This window comes from Tetrao urogallus (genome assembly GCF_951394365.1).
Source record: "Tetrao urogallus genome assembly, chromosome: 1".
Classification (NCBI taxonomy): domain Eukaryota; kingdom Metazoa; phylum Chordata; class Aves; order Galliformes; family Phasianidae; genus Tetrao; species Tetrao urogallus.
The window spans coordinates 153,258,113-153,285,914 of NC_136813.1; the positions used below are offsets into that span (position 1 = coordinate 153,258,113).

The window sequence follows — 27,802 nt, forward strand, 5'->3', positions numbered from 1 at the left end:
TGCCAGGACACCCTCTTTCAAGTTCTGTGGTTCTAAATCTTTTTGTAGGCTAACATTGAAGTCCTTCATGAATATCTCCATCTCCCTTTCCTTTTTTTTGTTTGGTTTTGTTTGTTTGTTTTTCTTTTTTTTTTTTAATCTAATAGTAACAACAAAATAGGCAAAAAGCAGAATAGCTTCTCCTAGCAGCAATCAAGACTTCCGATCCTTGCAGCCAAGTCTGATGAGTTCTCTGTTCAGACAACTGTATGAAAATTCTAGTTATAAACCAATTTAAGAAAAAAAGCTTAGAGTTTTCCACATCATGTCTTGGATGTCTTTAAACCTTGTTTTTCCATGATGTTCCACAATTTGCGAAGATTGGACTGAGTGATGACATCATCGGGTTTAAGTTGAAGAGCAAGGAGGTAGTTTTCTTCAGCCTCTTTCAGTTTACCATTCAGATGAAGAATGGCTCCAAGATTCATTAAGGCAGCTGGATACTGGTACAAAAACGAAAATGGGAAGAAGAAATATTAAGAATATTTTCAGTTTTTCTTTTCAGACAATCTTCTTCCACTTAAACAAACTATTACCTTATGTTTACAGACTTTTCATAGAAGCAGTTTAGCAATTTAAGGAAATAGAGATAACAAGAAAAGGTTTCTGAACAGCTGTTGCATACTCTGTGCTTAAAATGGCAATTTCTGGTGTCTACAGGCATAGACTTCTCCCTTTAATGAGAAAGCACAGACCTCATCAAGCTTTTCATGTGGTAATGTCGGCATAGCACAGTTTCCAAGAGAAAATTAAAGTAGTCCAAGAATGGATTAAAGACAGGAATTTAATTTTGATTCAACCCATTGCCAATAAAGAATTTATAATTAGTGGGGATAGTTAACACATTGGAACTCATCCCTTTTTTCTCTGTCTTAATTATAACTAGTAGAAAAGACAATCTGTTCTCAGATTATAAGGATGTTCAGGAGTTCTAGGATATCCATTTAGATTAAGGCTGTGGCATTTATTTCTTAACGAATGACCAAACAAAATTTATATTGATAGAAACATTATTTTAATAACAAATGTGAAAAACTTACAACAAATCCACAAAACTACATTAATACAAATTCCATCTTCAGCTAAAAGAAAATATTTCTTGTTTTCATTTTTTAATCTCAAGATTACTCCACTATGAAATAAAAAGCTCTTCATGATAATTAAATATGTTTAGATATCACTCACCAGGACTCAAGATTTGATGCCCCATGGAAACTCAGCTAGAGAGTGTTATGGGTGGGGATACAAAATGTTCTAAAAGGCCTGCAGTGACAGTAACTTCAGGAAAATATGGTAGCCAGAAGGTCAGTAAAATACGCTCTAGGGATGGTCTCCCAGACCAGGAAGTCAACTGGATGAAGAAGACTTGCCTACATTCCAAACATATTCACCACCACATTAAACTCATTACTCTTATCCTTGTGATTCAGGCCTCATAAATAAACAAATCTTATGTCCAAAACCTAAATTTTGCAGTGGAAATCCTGCTCAGAAAATACTTGATTTTTATATCCAACAAATATGTCATATTTTCTCACCTTTCTTCCTGCTTCTTTTCTTCTATTAAGATATAAAAACTGACAAGGACAACAATGCATCAAGTTTTTAGAACAACTGGCTTCCAGAGCTCCAAAACTGAGCAAACCAAATTAAGTTTAACTGTCCCCGTGTAAACACCTGAAGGTATATTTTTAGATTTAATTTTTCTTGGTTAACTCTGATAGATTAATTCCCCTCACCCCAACTCAGATGTTTGTTTCCACTTAAACAAAACCAAAACAAAAAAAAAAAAACCAAAAAACCCAAAAAACTACAGACACTCACACACACACACACAAAAAAACCAGCAAAAGAAACTAAAACAAATCCTCAGCTGAATTTTACAAAGTACTTATTACTCTCCAAATCTTTTTCTTCAGTCACATGCTATATAGAGAAGGAAAAGTATTCCCTTGAAATGTTAGCTTTTGCTAGAGAAAGCATATATTAGAAGCCACATTATCACAGTTACCCCTTCTCAGTGTCAGCATTATATATTATTTTACAAAGAAGTAACGTTCTTCTTAATTATAGAAGTTCTAAGTGCTGACTGAAGTACTACAAATGAAGAATCATATGCAAACAGCTTCACTGCAAATGGACGATTGCCTAAATATCTATATGTTTTATTTATTCATTTAATTTTAGACTGGAGATTGTTTGAGATAATTTTCTGTATTTATTCTAAGTTGGATGGTCCATACTCTCTAACTGTGCTACTTGTTTGTCTGATTAAAGCTTGTGAATCAAATAGCTTCTTTCAAGACCTCCATTACTGACATAGAACTGTCTTTATTCTCAAAGTATAATTTGGTCCAGATGTAGATGGTAGACAAAGCTTGCAATAGATAAGAATTAACAGAACATATACCTATAATAACCCATATTAAATAAGACATACTTTTGAATTGTCCATTTTTAATTCTTTAATATTCACAAAGTTACTGAGAAGTAAAACAGTTTTCTCATATGGTTTCCAGAATTTGTCTCAATTTCCTTCACACAACACTGAAGACATGGTATGTGTATGGTACTAATCAAGTACTCTAAATAAAGTCTTATACATGACTGTACACCTACATAAGAAAACTCTCTTGCCATGTATTTATCATCTTACTAGGGCAAGCAACAAAAATATCTAAAAGAATGAACTGTATGCCTTTTAACTGAATATGAAATTTTTCAGCTTCTAAGTATCACCTCTGAATTCCCAGAGGCCCAGCAAATTTTGGGCCATTAATATTCTATGAAAATGTATCCACGCAAGTAGATAGTGACAAAAGCTCACATGATCTCCTTCATGCTTCAGGTGAGGACGTGCATAGGATAGCTGAAAGACTGCTCTCTGACCTTTTAGAGCATCTGTCACCCCAGTATCTACAGTTTATTGTCAGTCACAAGAATCACATTCTTTTCACAAGAACATGAAAGATTACACATCAGTGTCATCACTCCCTGACAGCTACATATGACAGTCTGAGGAAAGAGAGAAAGAGACATTTGCTATAGTTTTTCTTCACATATATATTCTTTTATTAAACACAGCTGATAAAACTTTCCAGTATGTTAACAAAGACCGTCGGCAGCTACCAGTGCAATAACAAGAGACTTGTAGCACTGTATAGCAAATGACACCACCTACTACTTCAGAGACTTGAAAGGAGAAACAGTCCTTCCTTCATTTCCTTTTGGAGACAGATGCTTTACATCAAAAAGCTGACTGGCATTTCTATCATGGTTATAAATGCTGTCTTTTATGTTCTATTGGGAATGATTTCCTTTATTAGCATTTTTATTGTGGTATGCTCGGTTTCCTTAGTGGGTTTTTGGGGGGGTGGAGTTGGGGGCTGAAAGGAAAGAAATAATGGAGCAATTAATGAATAACAAAATAACAAAAGGCATGCACTTAGTTGCCTGAGGTGGTTTTGGTTCACATTGATGACAATTCTTTCAAACTTTCTCCACAACACCAAAATAAAAGGAGAGCCTAGGGGCATGAAAAATTTTTTAACATCAATTAAACTGTTCTGTAAAATGCACTGTGGAATCCCTAAATAAATCAAAATAATTCTACGCAGTACTTCAGGATTATCTTAATGTAACCAAGTACAGTATTGGAGCCACCAACATAATGAATATTAGCAACACAGTAGGTATAGTGATATCTTGTTCATCTCAGGCTCCATGTATAAAAATATTAGAAGAAAAGTCCCAAACAGAAGAAGATAATTTTATTGTTACATAAGCCTAAGGAGTTATATAGACAGAAATAAAGAAATACAAACAACCTATTTAAAAAGGGCTTTTGAATGGCAAATAGCTATATCAAAGAACAGCCCAAAAGTGACCAATGAAATTGGAATATCTTTTCCCCAAAGTTGATCTTACAGATGATATTAATTGCTTGACACTACGAGGTCAGAGTGACAGACTCTGAGATGGAAATGCATTTTGTTGCTGCTGGAGTACTTTTAATGAAAGTCATGCCAGTTTATACTCCACTAGAATTGCAACTGCAAGCTAGTTCTCACTTAGCAATTTTCAAAGGTCATTGAAAAGATGTTGCCAACATTTCTCTTGCTCTTAATGAATTACTGCAGTGCATAATCATGTAGATGTTTCAAAACAAACCCAGGACTGTTTAATGAATTCTGTAATCAGCATGGCAAACTTATCAAAAACACAAAGGTTAACTGCTTTGTTTTAACAGTGCAATTAAGGATCCTTGTTCCTTTAAGTACTTAGAGAAAGACAGTAAATGTCACATGCAAGTATTTCATCACATCACTTTTGTGTAAAAAGTAACGAAGTAAAATATTTCTCTTTAATAACTGAAGATACATGGGTGATACAAAAAGTAATGAAGTATGCTTCATAAAGGATGAAAGCAAAGCACGGTGGACTGCCTCATCTTATCAATAATCATAATGCTTTATTTATCTTCCCACTGTGATAGCAAGAATTTTTACTCAAATTTTTATTATTGGCGTTAATGCTGTAGCACAGTATAGTATTTTCTGAAGCAAATCTGAATGCAATCAAAATGTCATCAGCTCCTTTTTTATTGCTAAAGATAACTGTGAACTACTGAATAATTTCAGGGCATGGCACTTACTTTTGACAGACCGCAAAACATCTGAGTGAAACCATGACCTACAGGTTGTCCAAGATGTAAGCATACAACCTTAAAGTATGTGAGGGAAAGAAGGACAAGAAAGGACATATCCACAGAGATGGCGTCTGCCAAGTAGATCTTAATCCCCAGTGTTGTTCCACTAATACTACTATAAATTTAGCAAAGAGACTGATACATGGAAGCAGACCTTTTCATAGAGATAATCAATGTGTTGCCAGATAAGCCAAGTAACAGTTGCTGCTTCCAGATAGTCATGTTTTTTACCTGGTTCTCTATGCTATAAGGCTGCTGAATCTCTTAAGAAGTGGAGTTTGCATATACTGCCACTGGTATTTTCTTCCAAAAAGCACATGAATCCTCACTAAAGCACTATCACCAGAAAATTGCTTAAGATGGCAACAGTAAATTGTCTAGGATTTGATTACTTAGTGGAAAAGGCATTCTGAAAAAAGATGACAGGATGTATGTCAAAACATTATGGATCAGAGAGAATAAAAAAGCATAAAATTCACAGCTGAGAGGGATTTCCTGTGTCATCAGCCAGACTGCAAAGCATTCAGTTCTGCTGTAAAATAAAAACATCAGCATCTTTGCAAACTCCTTCTTAAAATGGAAGAATGCTTTTCAACTCCTTTATGGTAGTTAAGTATGTATTTAATTGCAAGTCTGCCTGTGAATGATTTCTGCAAGTAAGTTTTTGTGTTGACAACTACCTTCAGCTTAAACAGTGAAGATACGAAATGGAGAGGAAAAACATTCTCCTTGCAACTACTATTTTGAGCAAATGTTCTGAAGAGCACAGTTTCCACAGTTGCATTAGTCAGATAAATACCTCTGCTATAAAGGGAACCTATGTCCCAATCTAATTATGTGGGGCTGACTAACATTGCTATATAAATCTAAGCAACAACAAACCTGGGCTCTACAGGAGAGTGGATCCTTGGATTTAGTTAGAATGTTTGAGAGTACTACAGTGTTAATTCTGATAGAGAATAGCCTCAGTTACTTACGTTCCATTAAATAAATAGTCTTTATTTAGTGTTCTAGTCATATTTAAATTACCAGCCTTACAAACTATTAATCTGCAGAGCAAATGATGAACATCTTATATATATATATACATATATATATATAAATCAAAACAGACAAAAAACAAAAGTAGGAAAGTAGGTAAGAAAAATACCACTTCTATGGAATGCTGTTTATGTACTAGTCTTAGGTTAGGATAAAGGCAGAAGTAAAGACAAACAACTGATCACATTACCAACTGTTACCACCTACATAAATGTTAGGTCACATTTGGTCACATGGCTTTACATGTTGATTGTTTTTTCTGTTTGTTTGTTTGTTGGCTGGTTGTTGGCTTGTTGTGTATTTATTTACTTTTACATTTAGACATTTTTATTGTGACATTCAAAGCAGACGGCACTTTCACCTCTCTCGTGCAAAGAGAACATATGTGGAAATGTTTGTATGGATCTAAGCTTGTGCGCTTTTGAACACTGGAAACTTTCCTGTCTAAAATCAAAAGCTACAAGATACTTACAGCTAAAACCAGAAACTGAAAAAATGAAGGAAGGGAAACTTTCCCCCCCACACCCTAATCCAGGATCAGTATCATTACGGGTTGAGAAATGAGAATGAGCACTGGACTTGGCATGAGAAGCAGTCTGCTTCGTTTCTCAAATTATCACATCAATATGGAGTGTTTTCGAATCAGTGCTGTCCAGCAAATGGGGATTTTTTGTTCTTTTCTTTTTTTTTTCCATGTTAACATTCAGAGAAAGAGTTTTTAAAACACAGTTATCCAAAACCAAACAACCATATATTGATATGCTGTATCTTGCTGCTGAAAAGCTACCTACTACTGTCTTTTATGTAAATTCAGAGGATTTATGTATTGGTAAGCTAACAAAAGCACATGTTACAGATGGTAAAGGCTGCAGATAATCACAGCAGCTTTAAAAGTCCTACAAAAATGTACTTGCATTTGTAACTTCTGTATATCTTGGATTTTTTCATCAATGGCCATGCGTCAGTTGTTTTGATTTATTTGATTTAAAAAAAAAACACCAAAAATCTCATAGTAATCACCCTTGGTTTATACAGAAACCTTGATGGAAATTTTTAGATAAAGTACTTGTATTACCATAACAAAAGCTAAATAGGAACATATGTGATAAGCATTTAGTATTATGGCTGTATTAAAAAAAAATAAACAAACATTTTCCAGGCCTCAAAGTGTTTTTAATTAAACTTTGTAGCTTTCCAGCTCAGAAGTTTTCATCAGTATAGCATATGATAATCTTACTCAGTTTTTCCAGCAATTCAGGATTTTATTAAAAAAAAAAAACCTTCAAATGACTTAATTTTTGTTTATCAAAATTCAAATGCTTTCTGATGCCTGCAATTTGATAATTTTAATACATAGCTATGATTATAGCATAAAACATTTGACAACTCCTTTACCTTATTTAACAAGAACCCTATGTGCTAATAAGAAACTCTGCATTCTCAGCAAGTGAGAAACTTGCTGAACAGAAATGTCATCTGTACTACCATACTGACAAACAGAAATAGCTCAAAAACTTTCAGTAACAGAAATATATCATATTGAAACAACAAAAAAGGTGTTCTTGAATAAAACTGAATCTATTAGTTTTCATGTACTTTCACTCTAAGCCTTGAAAACAAGAAAAAAAGATGGCTTTATGTTCCTGCCTGAAGACAGATCATAGAATCACAGAATCATTAAGTTTAGAATATACCTCCAAGATCATCCAGACCAACTGTCCACCTACCATCAATACTTCCCATTAAACCATGTCCCTTAGTAAAACAACTTAACGTTTCTTCAACACTTTGAAGGACGGTGACTCAACCACCTCCCAAGGCAGTTTGTTCCAGAGCCTGATCACTCCTTTGGAGAAGAAATTTTTCCTAATATTCAACCCAAATCTCCCCCGGAACAATTTGAATGCACTCCTTCTAGTCCTATTGCCAGTCATGCAAGAGAAGAGACTGACCCCTACTCACCACAAGCTCCTTTCAGGTAATTGTAGAGAGCTATAAAAGCTGCCCTGAGCCTCATCCAGACTGAACAATTTCAATTTCCTTAGTGGCTCCTCATGAGACTTGTGCTCCAGACTCCTCATTAGCTTTGTTGCCCTTCTCTGAATATGCTCCCAGGCCTTGATTACTTTCTAGTGGTGAAGGGCCAAAACAAAACACAGTACTTGAGGTGCACCTCAAGTTACTCATCACTGCTGAGTGAAGGGAGACGATCACCTCCCTGCACTATTTCTTACACAAGCCAGGATGCCATTGGCCTTCTTGGCCAACTGGGCATACTGCTGGCTCCTGTTCAGCTGAGCATCAAACAACATCCCCAGGTTCATTTCTTCCACACAGTCTTCCAGCCACTGTGTCCCAAGCCTACGGCATTGTCTGGTGCTGTTTTGGCCAAAGTGCAGGACCCAGCACTTGGTCTTGTTGAACATTATCCCATTCCCCTCAGCTCAGTTATCCAGCCTGTACAGCTCTGTACCTTCAGGATAGAGTGACACTTCCTCGCAGCTTGATGTCATGTGCAAATTCATTGAGGGTGCACTCAAACCCCTCATCCAGGTCATCAATAAAGATATTAAACAGGACAGTCCCAGTACTGACCCCTGGGGAACATCACTCATGAATGGATACCAACTGGGTTTAATTCCTTCCACAACCACTCTCAAGGCCAGTTCTTAACCCAGCAAAGAGTTTACCTGTCCAAGCCACAGGCTACCAGCTTTTCCAGGAGAATACTATGCGATACAGTGTCAAAGGCTTTGCTGAAGTCCAGGTAGACTACATCAACAGCCTTTCCATCACCCACCAAGCAGGTCATTAGATCATAGAATGAGATCAGGTTTGACAGCAGGATCTGTCTTTTGAGAACCCATGCTGGCTGGGCCTCATCTACTAGTTGCATGGATGTAAATGTCATGTGCTCTCACTCAAGATGATCTGTTACACAACCTTCCCTGGAATTAAGGTAATTCCCCTTAACTTAATTGAGGTCTAGTTTAGCTCTAATTAAAGGAATCTCAATATCACAAGATTTCCAGTGTTTTGACTCAAAGTGTTCAGAGGAAATGTTAAGTGTCAAACAAGGCTTTGCATCTTTAGCTGACAAGTGTGGTCCGGTGAATTAAACACTAAAGATCTTGATTAACATTGATATCGCTGTATGTTTTCCGAAACTATTTAGGTATTTGCAGTTGTAAGGTAAAGCATTCAGACTTTCACAGTTTACACTGTGTAAACCATTATGCAACTTGATAAACTTGCTCTGAGTATGAAGAATGAGAACCTCAAAGATTCACCCAAGTCTTACAAGATGCACTATTCACTATGAAGAAATCCACAGGAAAAAAAAAAAAAAAAAAAAAGAAGTGTGATATTAGAGCATTACAGGAACAGGAAAAAAGGAACAGAAAAACAACATAGGTTAAGCATTGCAACACATTTTAAGATGAACTTAAACCTTCATTCTACTCCTTCACAGTTAGTTTCTTTTAACTAACTTTCCCTAGACAACAGAGTAAAATGTTTTTCCTCTACGGTAGTAATTTAATTACCGGAAAAGTACAATTGATATCTATTGAAGGAAGTGAGACTATTTCCATAACAACAATTTATCAATAGTGTTTGAAGGTATTTTCAAATTGGTCAAACAATGCAACTTCAGCAAATAGAAATGTCACCATGGCAATTTTACAAATAAACTCCCTAACTTTTAAAATAAACAACAAAACTCTTCAATGATGTCCTCATTAAACAGCTGACAGAACTGCAAAAGTTGAAAAAAATTTTTTTTTTTTTTTTTCCCTTTGTCCTTCATCTGTCTCCTTTCAGTTTCAAGCCTATTGCAAAGAGCAAACAGGTTTTGCCCACCCTCTGCCTTGACTTCAGTTTTATCCACAGGAATACGAGAGCAGTTAAAAAAAGAGATACACTCTATTGGTTTCTTTCAAAATCCTGAATTACAGTACTCCATACAGTTCAAGCCTTACTTTTTGGCAGCCAGTAACCTGCAGGTGTTCCCTATATAGTGTTTAGCAATTGAATTCACAGTACATATTAAAATTATTAACTTACAGGGTAAGTGCAAGGATTTAATTTTGATTCTTACAGCTTAAAGATTTTAATGCTGTAGTTCCTAAAATACAGTCTTTTCATTGCTAATAGTGAGGCTACTGGACACTAATCACTTGCTAGACTTTTACAAGATTGTGACTTGTAAAAAATAAAGCTCCTTACTGCTAAAGCAGCCTTATTTACTACAACTGATTTATTGACATGTACATTTACAGTGCTTTCTAAGTAATTAATATCAATTACAGCAAGTATTCAGCGTTACTTACACACGCTACTCTGGAAGTCTGCACTTAATAATGCACATGCCAATAATTGCTGTTTAGTGAACAACAGGTTTCTGCATTTTACCAACTGTCGTTTTAAGAAATGGACACAATAATTAATATTAGCCTTAAAAAAAAAAAAAAAAGTTTAATTAATTATTTCTTAATGCATGGGAGGAGAACTTACACTTGTTAAGGAAAATCATAATTCAGTTCCAGCCTCTGAAATTCAGTGTCAAAAATTACTCATTGAAACTACATGCTTGTGTGCCCCAAACAGTTCTCTGCTGACTGGAGTGGACAATAAAGACATCTGAAAGCATTTACTTCTTCTGTTATGGTAAAAATATCCAATTTGGGAATTAATTAACAAGAAAATCAATGTAACTTCAGAATATAAGTTTTCAAACAGAATTAATGAAGAAACATTTGCTGATCTTTCAAATATGATAAAAATAAGCCTGATAATTTTAAGTATGTAAATGGAATCAGAAGGAAAAGAAATACAGTACAGAACTGCTGAGTTACAGTAATCGTCCACCAATTAACCACCATAAATACATCAGTCATTCACTCCAGAGTACCTAAGAGGCAGACAGCAAAATTTCATCTAAAATTTAAGTTTTTACTGTGTATTTTCTTTTTTTTCTTTTGTTTTTGTTGTTGTTGTTATTACATTGGACAAGGTTTCCAGCCTGTAATTTTTTTCACTGAGTTTAAAGCAGCTTGGGCAACTGGCACAGTTACAAACCATAATGTCAGATTAAAGCTATGTACTGTTAGAGGAAGACAATTTTCACTGGAACACCTTAGGAATTAAGTAAGATGCCTCAACATCATAACATAGCAGTTTGTTATCTGGAAGATACATTTCAAAATGATAGGTATACACTCGAATGTGTATTTGCTCTCCAGTAAAATTAACTATGGTGAATAGAAGCATATAAGCACAGCACTGATCAATATACACTGGTACAGAACGTCTCAAAAAAAGTGGCTGTTCTTTGGAGGAAATGAAAAGCTACCCATTCTCTCCCCACTGTTTCTTCTCATTAGCATGCTTCTGACCTCTAGACTCTAATTTTCCCAGGCAGAAATAAATTAAGGCTGCTACTGAATTTACTTCTAAAAACAAATTACAAGAAAATGACTTCAGCCACCCACAATCCCCTGCCTTCTTCCTGACAGTCTGTAAACACACAAAACAGGGAAATCTCAGACCTAAACCAGTTTCATTGTAGAGCATTTTTTTCTCCAGACAATCTCTTGTGTATACTATAGGAGGAATGGGGGAACAAAAGCAGTTGCATCAATACCATCTCAAGCAACAGAAACATGAGTTCTCCAAAACTTACATCAAAATATTCCAACAACTCACTCCTAAAGTAAAATAAATTAGAACTACAGACAAGGAAGAAATTAAGAATTTACTGATTGCAAAACATCCTACTGAGAATGTAGTACTGCTGATTTTATTGAATGAGCATTAAGAACGCTTCCTTGTAAGTTCTAACTACATAATGAATTGTTTCCAGAATCAGCACATCTAGAATACTCTATCAGGAAAAACCTTGCTGGATTCTCTTTTAATTGAGTTGAAACAAATGGTTTAATTTCTGAAATGCTAATCTACTAACTGCAAATTCTGTATTTCATAGTACTTTGCTTTTGGTTGACACCGATGGCTACATTTACACCACAAAGCCCATCTTCCTCTCTCCAGGAATTCATTTGGCGGCACAGTACCCCTTGCTATGTTACAATGAGCCAGTGAATCATAGTGAAGTGTACAGGTCTATCCATAATGTATTATCTTAACTTACAAAATTTGAGCAAAGAGACTGTGTCTTCAAAAACTATTGCCTCCCACAACCTCAAAGTACCATAATTCCTTTTTAATATCATGGGTGTCCAACCTTTTGGCTTGCCTGGGCTGCACTAAGTGAAGAGGAGTTGTCCTGGGCCAAATAGAGATTTTTGATGAAATTTTATTCTTTCTGTACTTCTTCTTTGAAAACAGTTGTTCACAAATGTACATACTGCCCAGAAGCAATGACATGAATAAGGCATGACTGCAAAGCAAAGAATAGGTCTTATAAAAGTCTAGACACGTGATCATTCTTTAGTTTGATTTGAATACCTGATCAGAACTCATTCAACTGAGAATTTGCAGGCAATGTATTTATGCTGACTGAAAATGGGAGTCGTAGTATCTAGGTAGGTGCCTCAAAACTAAAAAAGATTCTATACCTTAACATTTCAATGATACTTGGAAAACGATACTGAACTAATAATGAACGTGCTTTTTTTTGTGTGTGTGAAAACATCATTTACTGTTTTGCAGGTTTAGTGGCATTAAGATTTTGACTACATCAGGCAACAGAACCTAAAGTGGAAAACAAATGCAGAAAGCAAAATATTCTGGGTTTGGGTGATCTTTTGTTTGTTTATTTTCATATAGAAAAGACTTCCAGCAGCTCCAAGAAGCAAAAGACTCTGCCACTAGACAAACTGAGAACTTTATACAACCTATATTCTACGTGGACAGTGCCTGAATCACAGTTTGTCTCTCTCAAATGTTAAGCATGGAATTAGTGAATTAACAGTTCTTGGCAAGAAGAACATTGGTTCATTGGTTATTTAATGAAGATCTAAAGGTTAATGAAATTGGAAAACAGGATTCAGTATATAGTTGCTTATTTCTAATGCTTCTTTTCCTGCTAAAGAAAAACATGTATATGAATTTTACAGTTCATGAAAATAATTTATTCAGAAAATATAATAATAATTAGATTGTAGAGGGACTAATATTTAGAGGAAATCTGTAAACATTTTCATAGCCAAAATTGAAAAGAAAAGCACTCCAAATTACCAATTACCAATGAGTTTCTGGTTTATTTTGTGGGATGTTTCTGAGTATGTAATCTGTTTGAAAATCTATGCATTAAGATGAATTCATAGTTGTTCACATAACTTTACTCGAAGAAACCACAGAGAAACTTTAAACTTTAAACTTGAAGAAACAACAGAGCCCCATTTATCTTTCACATGGGAGAAACAGAGAAGTAACTCTAAACAAGTCAACATTGCTACACCAATGTAAGCAGAGAAAACAAATGCATTTTCCTTTCAGTCATTTAGAGCTTATGCAGACAAAATACTTATGTATTGATTATATAGATGTATAACAAGTTATTCTTGATGAGAAATAAGAAGCAAGTTAAAAGCATTTTCATTCTAATTCCCAGTCTCATACATTACATGGAATGAGCCAATTGATCTCAGATATTTGCATATTTAACTGCTTGCATAGTCATAAGAGTACAAAAGAGCTTCCTATAACCAAATACTCATGATAGTGAAGAAGACAACTGTAATAACATGATTTTCACTTTCCTTCCATGTATATTAAAATGAGATGGATCATAATATCCAGAACCAGACTGAAGTATTCCATAATCACCCAAAAGCACATTCAATCTTTGTTTTCACAGAGCTGCTAGCATGCATGAGAAAACACTTATAGACTGCTCTGGGATAAGGCTGTAAAATGCACTTTTGTATTTCCCAAAGGAAATTCAGTGTTTTCCACGGATGAGTAAGTTGGTTTTCAAGTTATGCAACTCATCCTGATATTGCGCTCCAGTATTACAGGTAAATATCCCCACTCCAGTAGCCTGTGTTCTTTCTTTGTCCCTCGACAGACATCAGAGGGATGGGAAATGCTGTGTATTTTTTTTAATGCATCCCTTTCGTTTTTTGTTTGTTTGTTTGTTTTTTGTTTTTTTCTTTTTAAAGGTGGGAAGGTAAAGTCGGAATACTTAAAGATTTAGAAAAACAACCTACATGCAGAGCTTGTCCTGAGGCTGAAAACCGTGCACAAGGAATAAACTAAATGTGTCTTTAAAACACTTAAGAGGTCAATAAGCAAATGTAATTGTCAATACCGACAGAACTATTTAGTTCATAAGAAATACCACAGATTTCTCCCAGTAGGTAGATAGAGGCAACACCCCTCCTTTTCACTTAGCCACAGACAGGAATGAGCTGAGCATAAGGACTTGGAATGGCTGAAGCACAACTCCCACCAAGAAACAACATGTGGACCCCGAGTCTAAACAAGATTTTAAAAGTTTTCTAGCTTAGGAGGCATAGAGAGAGGGCAAGTACTAATGAGTGCCTTACATGGAGGAGTATGAGTATTACTGTGAAAGCATGGAAGACTATTTCTACCTGCAATGAAGGACAGATTATATGTAGTAATTATTAATTCCTCTGGAATTCACCCCTTCTGCACCACCTTCAGGATAGGTCAGCCTTCTGCTAGGAAGGTCAATATATGTCATAATTATTTTGGGCCAGTCTTTTACTGTTTGTCAAAGGAGACATTCCAACCAATTTGCAACAATCAGAAAGTGGAATCCTTTTTTCTCAGGATGTTTCACTGTCTCTTCTCCCTGTGGAACTAATTCGTGCCTAAGCTACTTACTCTATATCTGTCTTAAATCAAAATACTAGCAGCATGCCATCTGGAAGTACAATTCACATCTGTCATACCCATCTTCTCATTAGGAAGCCATGGTATACTTTTTTTGTCCCTGACAGTTTTGTATGCCCTATAACAATAGATACAGTCTTCAGAAAGCCACAGAGCAGGAAGAGGGAAGTTTTCTTATTCCTCATGCCTTCAACAGAAAACAGAGACAGATTCAGCAGGTCAAGACTGCTGCTGGACTGGAAGGAATCCACAGCCACTTATGTCACTGAGGCAGAATGTTTTTATGCTTGAGAGGAAGGTTTCTACAATGCGAGGCTCAGCGACAACTAGCGCCACTAGGGAGATGCTGGAAGCAGCTCAGAGGGCGGGCAGACAACCAGCAGAAACTACACCTGCTCCATATGGCTCACTTTTGTATTTTCTGTAAAGCAGACACAAGTCAGTGCCTGACACTACCTAAAAATAGGACTGTGTGGTTATTCCATGGAATAAACATACAAACATTTGACTGTCATGTTGCCATAACTTTGAATAAGCAAGTAAACTTACAAAAGAACATTTTAGAATGAGGATTCTTAACTGGAAATTTCATGAACCTTGGGAGTTACCAGTACTGCATTCAGCTCTGCGTTCTTCAACATAAGAAAAATGGAGACCTGTTAGAGCGGGTCCAGAGGAAGATCACAAGAAAGATCAGAGGCCTGGAGCACCTCTCCTGTAAAGAAAGGATGAGGGTGATAGAATTGTTTAGTCTGTAGAGGAGAAGATGCCAGAGAGACCTTATAACATCCTTCAAGTACCTAAAGGGGAACTACAGGAAAGATGGGAAAGGATTCTTCATCAGGGATGTTTTGTTAGGACAGGAGATAATGGTTTTAAAATAAAAGAGGGTAGATTTAGATGAGACTTTAAGAAGACATTCTTTACTACAACAATGGTGAGACACTGTTGGGATTCAAGAAAAAATCTTCAGAGCAGAAGCTGCAGAGCAAGATAAACAGCATGAGAAAGGAATGCTGTTTGAAGAAAGGACCCCTCCTGAAGAGAAATACAAAGATCAAGTAAGCTGCGTGATGGCTGCATGATAATGACCCTGACTAGAGGAAGAGTGTGTGGCTTGGAATGACTCATGACTCAGATTGGAAAAGCGCTGCATGCAAGGTTAAGGAGTGTTTGTGGAATGTTCTGTTGACATGTAAAGGCAGGTGGGAAAGTTACAAGAGAAAAATTGTGAATGTAAACAAGGGATGTTTGAACCTGCAATAAACGGTTTGGATTGTTCACATCTGATCTGTGCCTCAGACGCTGCAAGACACTGGAATAGATTGTCCAGAAAAGCTGTGGATGCCCCATCTCTGGAATTTTTCAAGTCCAGGTTAGATGGAGCTTCAAGTAACCTGATCTTGTGGGAGGCATCCCTGTAATGGATAACCTGTAATGACAGTTGAGGGGTTGGAACTAGGTTATATTTAAAGTCTCTTCCAACCTAAGTCATTCTGCATTTCTATGCTTTAAAGGTAATGATACATGGTATAGAAATGAAATATGCATAGTTTCTGTAGATGACCGAGTCAGTTTTGTCTGTACCATGCTCCTGAGTACTTTGGGCAAGACACCCCAGATGGGAAGATGGATAACACTGGGTAGATGTTCTCAAAAGAGCTGCAGGAACAACAGATACATCACTGGTAGGGGATTTACAGTATCTGTGAAGTAGTATGAGCAGAAGATTGGATCTTGCGAAGTGTGGAACTGTGCTAGTTTTTCCTCAGTTGAGGATCAGCTGCAGACTGCTCAAGAATCACTTATAAACAATATATCTTCTATCAGCAGCAGAATTAACATAGCAGGAGCTCTTACAAGCTTCATGAAAATTCTCCTGTGAAAATAGGATATACCTTTAACAATGATGGCAAAATGTATTAAGGCCATCTCTTTCACATTTACCCGAGCTAAAAGAGCGAATAACTAAACATTTAGGAGGAAGATACATGGAGAAATTTGACACTGAAACATCTAAAAAAAAAAATCATGATAAAGCAGAATTTGGTCACATATGTTTCAACATAAAATCCGACATCTACTTTATTTTTTAAAAATGCATATACTGTAGGAAACATATTCATTTTTTGAGACCTTGCCACAAATATAAAGCATACATACATACAAAGGAACCAAAAGCATTTTATCTAGAAGAAAGCTATAAAAATATACTCAATTATCTGAAAATCACTAGTGTTCTTCTTTTAGCTGTTGGACAGCTTAGTGTAAGCCTGGAGACTTTGACACAAAATCTGTATTCTAATGCTAGGGCAAAACCAAAAGAAGCACTTGTAGAAACTGCTTTTTAATATGATATTGTGTTAACTGATTACATAAACCCTTCAAATCAAGAAATAGTTTAATCCTCCACACTATGATTAAACCATCTAGTGGAAATTATATTTATTTTGCTTACAAGTACATTTCTCCTTTCCCCTTCATTCTGTGTGTGTGTCTTTATATATGTTGTTACAGTAAGACATTTAATCAAACCCTTTTGAAGTGGCAGAGTGGAAACAGCTGTTTCTGACAATGTGTCGATGATATGGGGCTTAAAGTTGTCATGAGCTCCAGATTGCAAGCAGCACTAATATGTGGTTGGGATGGTAGTGACTTGCAGGTCATGGCAACTCCTTGAGGAATGCTTCTAAGCCAATCAGCTCAAGGTGGTGGCTCAAAGTCTTAAAGCTTTAGTGAGCTCTCTTTCATTTAATGCTTTTGAGGTCACACTTCAAAGTGCTCTTTTTTCTAAAGAGCCACTGGCCATATGTGGGGGTTCTAGAGCAGATTTTTAAAGATTGCTTGCTTCAAGTTTGGACTTAAAAAATTAGAAATGCAGTTCCATTACACAAAGGATGTCTTACAAGTTCAATAAAACCTGAAGCTTACATCAATAACTCACTTTTTTGTAAAGAATGATAGTTTAAAAACAGTTTCTGGATGACTGATTTTTCCACAACAAAGTGAGCTTAAGGCTCACATTTCAGAGTGCCTAACAACTCATTAAAACAATTTTCTGATATATGAACATTACAAGACATAGGGCACCTAGAAACCATCTGTGAATACAGACTTTCCTCAACAATATTCCCACTCAAAATACTTGTCTAATACTTGGAAATGTCTATCCAAGAAACCTGCACTTTCATTTCTTCATGCAATTGTATTTGTTAAAATTAGACTAACGTGATTAACATCCATCTAAGCCAACACTGTTAGAATGAACACGTATGTGCTTTTTATTAAGAAGGCCCTAAAATGATTTTGTTTTGACAGCACTGTGGGTATACATTTTTCAGAAAATATTTTAAAAGGTCCAGGGACTAGGGAAAATAATCTCTGTAGGTTACCTATAGAGTTGAAGGAAGAAAAATGAGTCCTGTAAGAAATTATTCATAGCAAATAAGAGTAGATTTCTCTGAACTGCTTCCTAGATACCTCTCCTCTTTGGCTCTCCAGGGGAAAGTCAGCTCTGTAAAGTCTGCTTGGAAATAAATAAACATTCTTGAAAATGCTTGCCTTTTCACTGAAGTTCAAAAAAAAAAAAAAAAAAAAAAATCCCATCTCCACAGAAGTATTGTATTCCATGGAAAGTATTGCTCTTCTAAAATTTGACTGGATGCTTTCAAAGAAGATAAATACTTATCTAATGTAAATACAGCCAATCATGAAAATTTTTGAGAACAGTTGGATCTAAATCCAGAATAACTATAGTCAGATTTCCTTTTTTTTCTTTTTTAGCCAAGCTTAATCTCAGCTGCTGCTGCTGCTATACTAAAGTGCTATAATTCTTTTACTCTCTGCAGAATGGAGTAACCAAAAGCAAAGATGTTCAAATGAATATATATATAGTAATAACTCATCTGTGCTGTTTTCAGTAGTTCCTTTACTATGCATAACCTTTTTTCAAATACATAACTCATTGTAATACAGCTTTTCAATATCTTTAAAACTTATCAGAATTAATTCAAAGGTGAATGAATCATCACCAACACAACAAAAATATAATCCATATTTTCTTTCTTAAAAACAATGGTTTGCATGTTCCAGAGAATTTTCATTTCTCCTGTAACTACAGACTGCTGTGTGGTTTTTTATTTAGGTTGTTTTTAGCCTCCTTAGTCACAATTTCTACAAAAATGGACTGACTGAATAAGAAAACGATCCAGACACGGGCATATTAGTTGCCACTGTACCCCAGTCTTGAGACACTGAAATAGTGGAAAGCTTGCTTAGGAGACAAATGCAACAATGAAGATTCTGCTGTCTGGGAAAAAATTAAAAAACAAAACCAAAACCAAAACAAAAAGCCAACAATGAAATGGCCAACTCATTAGTTCTGAAAGTCATAACTCAGGAAATTATTTACAATAAAACATGGACCAGAATGAGGTCATTATCACATGGTAGTCTCTGTACTTTGCCATACCGCAGCTTCATTTCCTGTATGTGTGCAGTTTAGTCCCCAGAGCTACTGTGGGTGTTTTGAAGTTGAAGAATCTGGGATGTGCTAGGACCTCACTGTGACAACTAACAGGACACAGCCCCAGAGTTAGAATGCTGACACTAAATTTGTTTCATGAAGGTTCAGATGAGAATCTGAATTCCCTTACTAGCAGTAAAACAATGAAGAGTTTGTAGCTACTCTCACTGCTACTAAGGCTAATATTTCATAGTAGAGATATGAGTGATATTAGATATTAAAGAATATGCAATATTTGCAAAGAAATAGATACTCAGATACAAGAAATTGTAAATCTGAGTATTGTTTCAGGCTGCACTAGTTATCTATCTCTCAGTACCTAGGTGCTGATCTAATTCTAAATAACTGATAATTTACGTGTCTTGGTACAGTGAATAACAAGGAGGTTGTAACAGAGAAATGGATCACCAACTTAGGGTTCAACTTAGGACTTGGTGGAAGGTTATCTTGAGACCTGAAAATTCTATAGTTTTAAGACTTTTTTTTTTTAACTGAAATTGCTAACACATTTTCAAATTAAGTACTATAGACTTCTATGACAAGAATGTGTTCTATATTTCATTTATTACATATGCAAGGCATGAGGTTTTAAAAATAAATTCTGTCCCTTATATCCACGATTGGTGCTTTTTTTCCAAAACATGAAGATAATTGAAAAGGAATATAACAATGGAGTGTTAAAATGAAAATATTTTATTCCCTTAGTTCCTAATACAATAAAAAAGGTAATGAGCTTTTATTTTTGTTTTCTAAAAAAGAGCATTTACACATTCTTACACATTTCCACTTCAATGAATAAACACTTATTTGCTTTTGTACTTCAATCTTAGAGGAACTATCTCTAAAGTAAAAAAATTGTTTGTTGAACAACAATATTTTGCCAGAAGTTCAGAAAGAGGAAAAGTCTTAAATTATTATTTAAAATGTCTTTAATAATCACAAAATAGCCTTTCATTGTCCTTTTATTAGAGAAAACAGATGAAATTAGGAGAGCTTTCCAAACTTAACACATTTAAAAACAAAGAAATCTAAATCTATATTTTAAAACATGTTGGCCAAGTATGACCTGATGTTAGAATAAAATGGGAGTGTGGTGATTGTTCTAACAAATGAATGGCTTTATCTGACTACCCTATAATTAACCACTAAAAAAGTATGTATGATACAGGCCAAGATATCAAACATCAGCAAGAAGTCTCTCCTCAGCACAAACAGTTTTGCACTACAGAACATTCATCAGTTTAAGTAATGGATATCATTAAGAAGGTACTTACATTAGGTCTTAATCCTGCTGCCAGTTCATAGTACTTCTCAGCTTCTTCATTAAGACTGGCTTGTCTATCAAGACAGAAAAAAAACAACATAATGACACCTTTTTTTCCATATACAAAAGCACACTTAAAAAAAACACTGCAACTATTTCCCACTACTTACGCATATAACCATAACAAATGCATGAAATATGGAAATCTTTTAGATTGCATTTCAGAATATCCATTACAAACATTTTTGTGCCTTATTTTCTTCTTCGCTCTGAAAAGGTATTAGTGCACACTGAAGAGTAGTGCAGAAAGCCAAATACTCATCTGAGGCAGAAACACACATGTACCAGTCTTCATCAGATGAATATTTAGCATGTTTTTGTAATTAGCCATACTTTAACAGCAAATTATTAAGCAATATGTTATACAATAGTGCAGTTTATTTCTGTGTGCACTGTTATCCAATTATAAGAAAGAAAACAGAGAATACAATGATTTCTTAAAAATCAGTTTCCTTGATTCAGGGAAATAATTTACATCAGAGTTCTCATTTTGGCAACTACTCACACCAAGAGGGGTTTTTTAACTTAGAACACATAACCCATGGGACTAAGCTTCATGTTTCCTGAAGTACTATTAGCCCACCTTTGCTCTTCCTCCTTTCATACAGACAACAACTACATTCTCCTATAACTTAAATTATTACATCTTCATTCCCTCTTTTTTTTTTTTTTTTTTTTTTTTCGGTCACAGTGGGCCCTTTTTTCCTTCAAACTCGTTTCTTCTTCTTTTGTTTCCAGCTTCTTAATTTCCCTTCAAACAATCATTGTGGCCACTGGCCCAATGTCTTCCATATCTTAAGAAAGATGACAAGTATTTAGAAATGACCAGTCAGGCAAGATAGGTATCTTCTGCTATTGTTCTATCACAATAATGAAGCCATCATGGTATCGTGGGTGGGAAAAACATACACACACACACACTCACATACATATATGTAATTGTTGCATGACAAGCTACCTGTCCTAGGAGAGGAGTTCTTCAGGGTATTTGTGGGTGGTACATGATTATAGATGCATTTCTATGATACAAGTGAAAAACCAGAAAACGAATACAACACAGACTGGGGTAGGTTTTTCTTCTTTTTTTCCCCCTTTTTCTTCACCTTCCAAGAACACTTCAAAGAGTATCAGTCATAGAGCACTCATACCTGGTGATTTTACCATGTTTGTTACATATGAGGTTTTACATGTTTCAGTGATTACATTGTGTTTTGATTTTACATTCCCATCCACCCAAATTTTAAACATAGTCACACTACACATAACAGGCAATTTCAATCAACACATCTTGACAGACAGTGATTGGTCCTGGGAGGAAGAAGGGAGGATGGATAAACTCTTTGAAGTTTCTTAATAATTCACATGCAAGCTGAAACCACTTTCTGACTATGCGCTGAGTAGAACCCAGTTGATACCTGTGAACTGTTTTAAATTACTTTACACATGCATCATCAACATAGTGGTTGTCATGGTTAGAAACAGTTGAATATCTGAAAATATTCATTCAACATGCTTCTGAATCACTCCTGCTAGGCACAGGAAGCTCTTGAAACTACTGGAAAAAAAAATTCTCATATTTGCAAATTTCAGTACTTGCTACAAAGCACGTAAATTGAAATTTATGACACAGCACTTTCTCCTGTTTCTACTTAGTATGGTGCTTTCACTACAGTCCCATTCCTCATTCTAAAGGCAATCATCCTTAGTTCACAGGAAAGGATCTTACAGAAGCTGACCTTCAACTGAAACTTAGCACTGTCAATACACGATCACTGAAGCTCCAGCCAACACAAGACATTTCCAATACATGCTTCACTACATTCCATTACAATGTATCTAGTTTTGCTGAAAGGCTTCAAATAGAGGCTATAAGCATAACAAATACTTCGAAAGTAAAACACATGACCAGTTACTACATTAAGGATCACCTCCACAACAGCTATATGGCCCTGGAATGAAGCTGTTTGAAGAACAAATTTGTCAAGAAAACAAATTTTACAGACAACTACTATGCAAATTTGTGGGGGGGAAAAAAAAAAAGTAAAGATCAGTCTATCCCTTGTTCAGAATATTCAAAATTTGGTAATTAGTGGAGTACAAAATAAATTGAAATTTAAGGAATTCTGTTATCATCCTTCATCTGAAGTAGCTGTAACCCAAATTATAAAGAATTTATCTGCAATTCTAAATAAGCAACTACATGTTTTTGAATCTTGTGGTGCTAGTAATGATGGAAACAGGATTCTGACAGGAGGGAAAGATGATAAGCTTCCTAACTAAAAAATGTAGCATTGAGAATGATTACAATTAAAAAAGAACAGGATTTATTAAAAAAATTCTGAGTTGCTGTTATCTTCCCTGACATTCATGACACCTTGCATCACTCACATCAACATCAATTTCTGCTTCTTAATCCATAATACATTTCTAAAGCATATCACTTCTCTCTTAGGGTAGTTCACTTCCATGCCTTCTGAACTTCTATATTTTCTACCTCAAAGACATGCAGTCCACTCAGAATCTAACCAAACAGATTTTATAGCTGAGGTACCTCAATAGCAGTTACTTGCCTACACGAAACTGTTATATTTACTAATTTCATCTTTTCTTTTATGATTCTCCTTAGCATTCATCGGTACCATAGTTTCTAGCTTTCTCACTCCATGCCACTCTGAGTATTTGTTTCTCTTCTTACTAATTTGTATTTTGGTACTGCTTTCTACTTGGAATCACCTCAGCTCTCCTTCATTCAAAGTATTCTGAAAACCATTATGAGTCCTCCAGACTCATAATGGAATTGCAGTTGCTTTGTCCCAGAGTAGTTGCTTTGACCCAATGGACAATCTCTTTGCCTAATTTCTATTATGTAAGTGATATATTGAATAAATTGCTAAGCATAGCAATAAAACAAGATGGGCAGCAAAAATGAATCAAATCATAATGCCTGTGGTTTTAAGGAAATACTTGGCAGCATTCAATTTGACTTTGCCGTGCTGAACCTTGCTATATCATCCACACCAGCTGAGACTCCAAGAGCATATTAAGAGGACATTACAGTCTTCCACAAAGAAAGCTGTATATTTAAATGAAAAATTAGACCAACTAGACATCCCAAGTGGGCACAAAAGGATTCTAGCTAAGCTAAACCCTCAGGGCTTTTTTTCTTGGTGGTGGCGGGGTTTTTTTAGAGTTTTGGTTTAGAGACTGTTTTGTTGTTGCCATTTTCAGGTTTTTAATTCTGCTTAAATATTTAAAATAGAGAATGCTGTTCAGAATCCCTCAGCAAAATACTGGTTGAAATCTACAAGTATACAGACCTAACAAGATCAAATAGCCCTTATTTCAAAATCCTGTAGAAATATTCAAGGTATAGAGGTAATAGAAGAGGTATAGAAATATAGAGGTATAGAAACCTCTCTTTGAAACACAGGCCACTCGGCTGAAGCTGATTCTACCTCTGTTTTAATATAATTTTCATTTTCTTTTGTTTACTGTCTTCAATAGTAAAATTACAGCCAAGCAACACATCTTCATTAGAGAAATAACCTAAATAACAGTTTTGTGCTGATTAAGTATGTTTTTTATTTCCTTTCTCATATATTTTCTAAGCACAGATACAATCTAAATGAAATTAAGTATTCTCACACCTGTCAAGCACACAATAGATAACAGTTACCCTAAAAACAAGTATGGAGAATACCTATTACAGTAATATGAGATTAATGATAATGTGCAGGCAGAAGCTCAATGTTACTGAATCTGCCATCTTTAAAAGGAAAAAAAAATTCCTTTTAAAGGAAAGGAAAAGGTCTAACATTTTATTAATTTCAGAAAGAGAACATAATTAAATATAAGACTATATAATCATGTAAATATATAATATATATAATTATATATAAATATATAATTAAATATAAGACTATATATTGAATCAAATATATTGATAATATTAATTCCTCTTGTGTAGCTTCAAGTATTCAAGCTAATGCTTGAGGATATTTAGATTTCAAACCATCATAGTGTTCCCTGTTGATAGTAGCAAAAAATGTGTCACTTCCAGTATTCTCTAGTTACATCCAGATCAGATTCAATCTATTCTTTGCAGTTGCTTTGTATTCTAAAAACTTTAAAGATCAGATAAAAGAAAAGTCTGCATAATGTTCTTCACAAAATAAACCAATTGTTATTCTGTGTAAGAAAAATAATGATCTGCTTGTGAATAACAGAAATTTTAAAAGTACTAAATTATAAGCACTCAGGAAACTGGAAAGAGATAGTACTAAATTCTGCAACAGTTTCATTCAAGTTCTTTTTATCAGCAATATTGAATTATTGACAACAGTTGCTGGACTTTAAAAAAAAACAACAAACTCTATACAAGCAAAGACTGTAAAAAGTTGTTCCTCCAAAACAGAAGAGAAAATTGAGTTAGATTTAAACACACTAACCTGAGCATATGGGCAGCATTGAAAACAACATCAAATTCTGTATTATCAAGTTCAGCTGCCTTCTTTGCCATCTCAGCGGCTTCGATCAGACGGGATTCCTCTAGCAGGAACTGACCTGCAATGGAGAACATGAGGTTGATGTCATAAAAACCAACTGATATATGATGCTTCAGATAATACAGTTGTGAAATACACATTTTTCAAAAATTGGATGTTCCACACTCAGTGTTTGGTCATTTGCTGATTTGCTCTGCGTTACAACATGCAAGATCTGTCTCGTTTCTTACATAATACTTATCTGTTCTGTAAAAAAACTCAGAAAGTATCTAAAATCACATTAATGAATTTTACGATGGCACAATCTTATTCATTAGACCACGTAAAAACCGAAAAGAATGAATAATGTAATATGAACCAAATTTTAACTGAAGTAAAGTACTTTTAGAAGAAAACCACATATCATCTAATAAAACTCCATAAAACTGAGTTTTCATTGAAGAAGGAGAAAATGCCTTGGAAGATACTCCAGCCACCTTAATTCTGTTCCTTTTAATTATTTTTTCACATTTACTTTATAAAATGTGTTATTTTGGATCAAGGACATTTCACAGGGTTTCAGCTGTCTAGACTTTGTCTAAATAACATATTTGGAAAATGTATCTTAAAGTATGGTGATGACACATTCCAGCATCCCATCCTTGTTTTATCTTACTTTTGTAAAGTAAGATCAGTCAACCAAAAGTCTACAAGGCCATCACTTGCCACAAGTCTCTTCAGGGGCAGCCCATGAACAAATGGTTTCTTCTCACAGTGACGGATTTTGTTTCTTGCTTGTCTCCTTTCCTCACACATTCCCTGTTCTTTTGATACTCGTTTTAAGCATATGCAGAAAATCCACATAACTAGAGCTAGCAAGGTCTATAGAGGCCACAGTGAATCCAATGATGCTTGATACAATGAACACACATGCAGAAGGAATTACCACAACACCAAAAGTGATGAAAGACAGCTTTCATAGATTTTTGCTTTTTCTCTATGGATGCATTTCAACTTGGCAAGAGATTCTTTATTCAGGCAGCTACCTGTCTTAATTATTCAGATGTACAAAAAGTCTTGAGAAAACAATAAAATAAATGCCTTGCTGCATTTGTAGCATAAGCCTTGCTTGCTTTAGTTACATCCACACTCAAATAAGTGCCATCCTTTTACGCATAATGATGCTTTGTGTTGTTTCCAGAAACAAATAATTTCCGAAGAGGTTTTCTTACATGGATCAACAGCAGTGACAAAGATGAAGAGGAGGAAGGGGAGAAACACACACACACAAAACAACATACAAAAACAGTTTGAATCATAAAAAAGTAATCGAACTTCAGAATTAGAAACAATCACTTAAGCCATTAATTAGAGCCTCTTAAAAAGGAGAAACTGTCAGTTTTCCTGCCTCGCAACAAGAAGACAAACAAATGCTAAAAGTTTTCTCCTATTTCCTCTTCTTTTTTTCTGTACCATTTTAGGGTTTACTTTATATGTAATTAGACAAACACTAATATGAATTTGAAAATTCCCACGCAAGTAAGTCTTCTAATTACAATAGGCAGTTCTTAATCTGGGTTGACTTTCTAAATTCCTTACAGAGAAATCTTTGAAACAAGCTTGAACAACTGACATTCCGATTCTTTCAGCAAATGAACTGGATGAGTAATACTAATCTTGGGTCTATGCCAAAGCAAACTAGCCTTAAACTGTTAACATTAAGTTTGTTTTTTTTTTTTTTTTTTTAAAAATGGAAAGCATGGAATTAGGAGAACAAGATTATAATAACTGGATGGGCTATTTATACATCCAGCAAGAAGGTGAGAAAAAGAATCTTTCAGACTTCAAGATATAGTCAGCCTTAGAAGATCATTCTGAAAAAAAATCTTCATACTTAGGAAAAGTATTTTGCAGCTTAAAACCCACAAATAAAGTCAAGTGATCATCAGGGCAATTAATTCCACATGGGTAGAAAAAAACTTCATTGTTCTCGACAAAAAATTACTCAAGTCCATCTTTAGAACCACGCTTCTCGTTGTCTGTATGAAACATTTCAACACTGGACCTCAACCAAGATGTTATCTCATATATATTTATAACTACCCTACACGTAGTAGAATGTAGATGATATGCTCAATTTAATGTGATCTAATCAATGATTTTCTTGAATCAAGATTTACTTTATTAAGACAGTAAAATTATTTCACTTCATCCATATAATTTCTAAATTACATTTTTTTAAACCATTTCAAACTAATACTAATGGTTTGTTGGCAGTCCTAAGCGAAACGCACTTGGTTAATTTTTAGCTCTTTAAGAGGTCTATAAGATCAACATATCACTGAAAATATTATGAAATTCCTACATACTTTGGGATTTCTACAAGAAGGCTGATTTAGAGAAGGTCATTAGTTACATTTAGCAAATGCATTGCTAGTTAAAACCTTATTTATCTTAATAGCCTTTTCTAGGACTTTGGATGCATACATTCCGTTAATCTACATGGACATACGAGAAATGTCAGCAACAGCTATAAATGAATGTTTTCAATTGTTAAAAGTAAAATTTGCCCTGTTTGCTATTAGACCTCTTAAGCATGCCTCTATAATAGGATTACATTACACAGCACATTAAAAGATTACCTTTACTACAGGTTTACCAAAGCGAACTAGAACAAATTGCAATTTATCCATGCCCCCAGCTAAGTACAAGCAAAACGCTCTGGGACCACACATTCCCATAAACAAGTCTCTTTCCATATCGCAGGATTAATAACATTGCCAATAACTCATGTTAAGTGGTAAAGAGCAGATGACACATGGCACCCAGTAGAACCAACTATAGCACCTCTTACA

At 35.1% G+C, this 27,802-nt stretch overlaps 1 protein-coding gene across 1 annotated transcript in view; it reads right to left on the reverse strand.

Annotated features, from left to right (window-relative positions):
• Nucleotides 1-302: 302 nt before the first annotated feature.
• The window catches only part of TMTC2 (transmembrane O-mannosyltransferase targeting cadherins 2), a gene marked incomplete at both ends in the record, with an annotated part of 231,443 nt that continues 203,943 nt past the window's right edge, over nt 303-27,802 (reverse strand). Inside the window, 3 exons of the mRNA XM_079549188.1 lie at nt 303-482; nt 20,414-20,477; nt 24,912-25,026. Coding sequence (XP_079405314.1) covers nt 303-482; nt 20,414-20,477; nt 24,912-25,026 — 359 coding nt within the window. The remainder of the gene's footprint in view (nt 483-20,413; nt 20,478-24,911; nt 25,027-27,802) is intronic.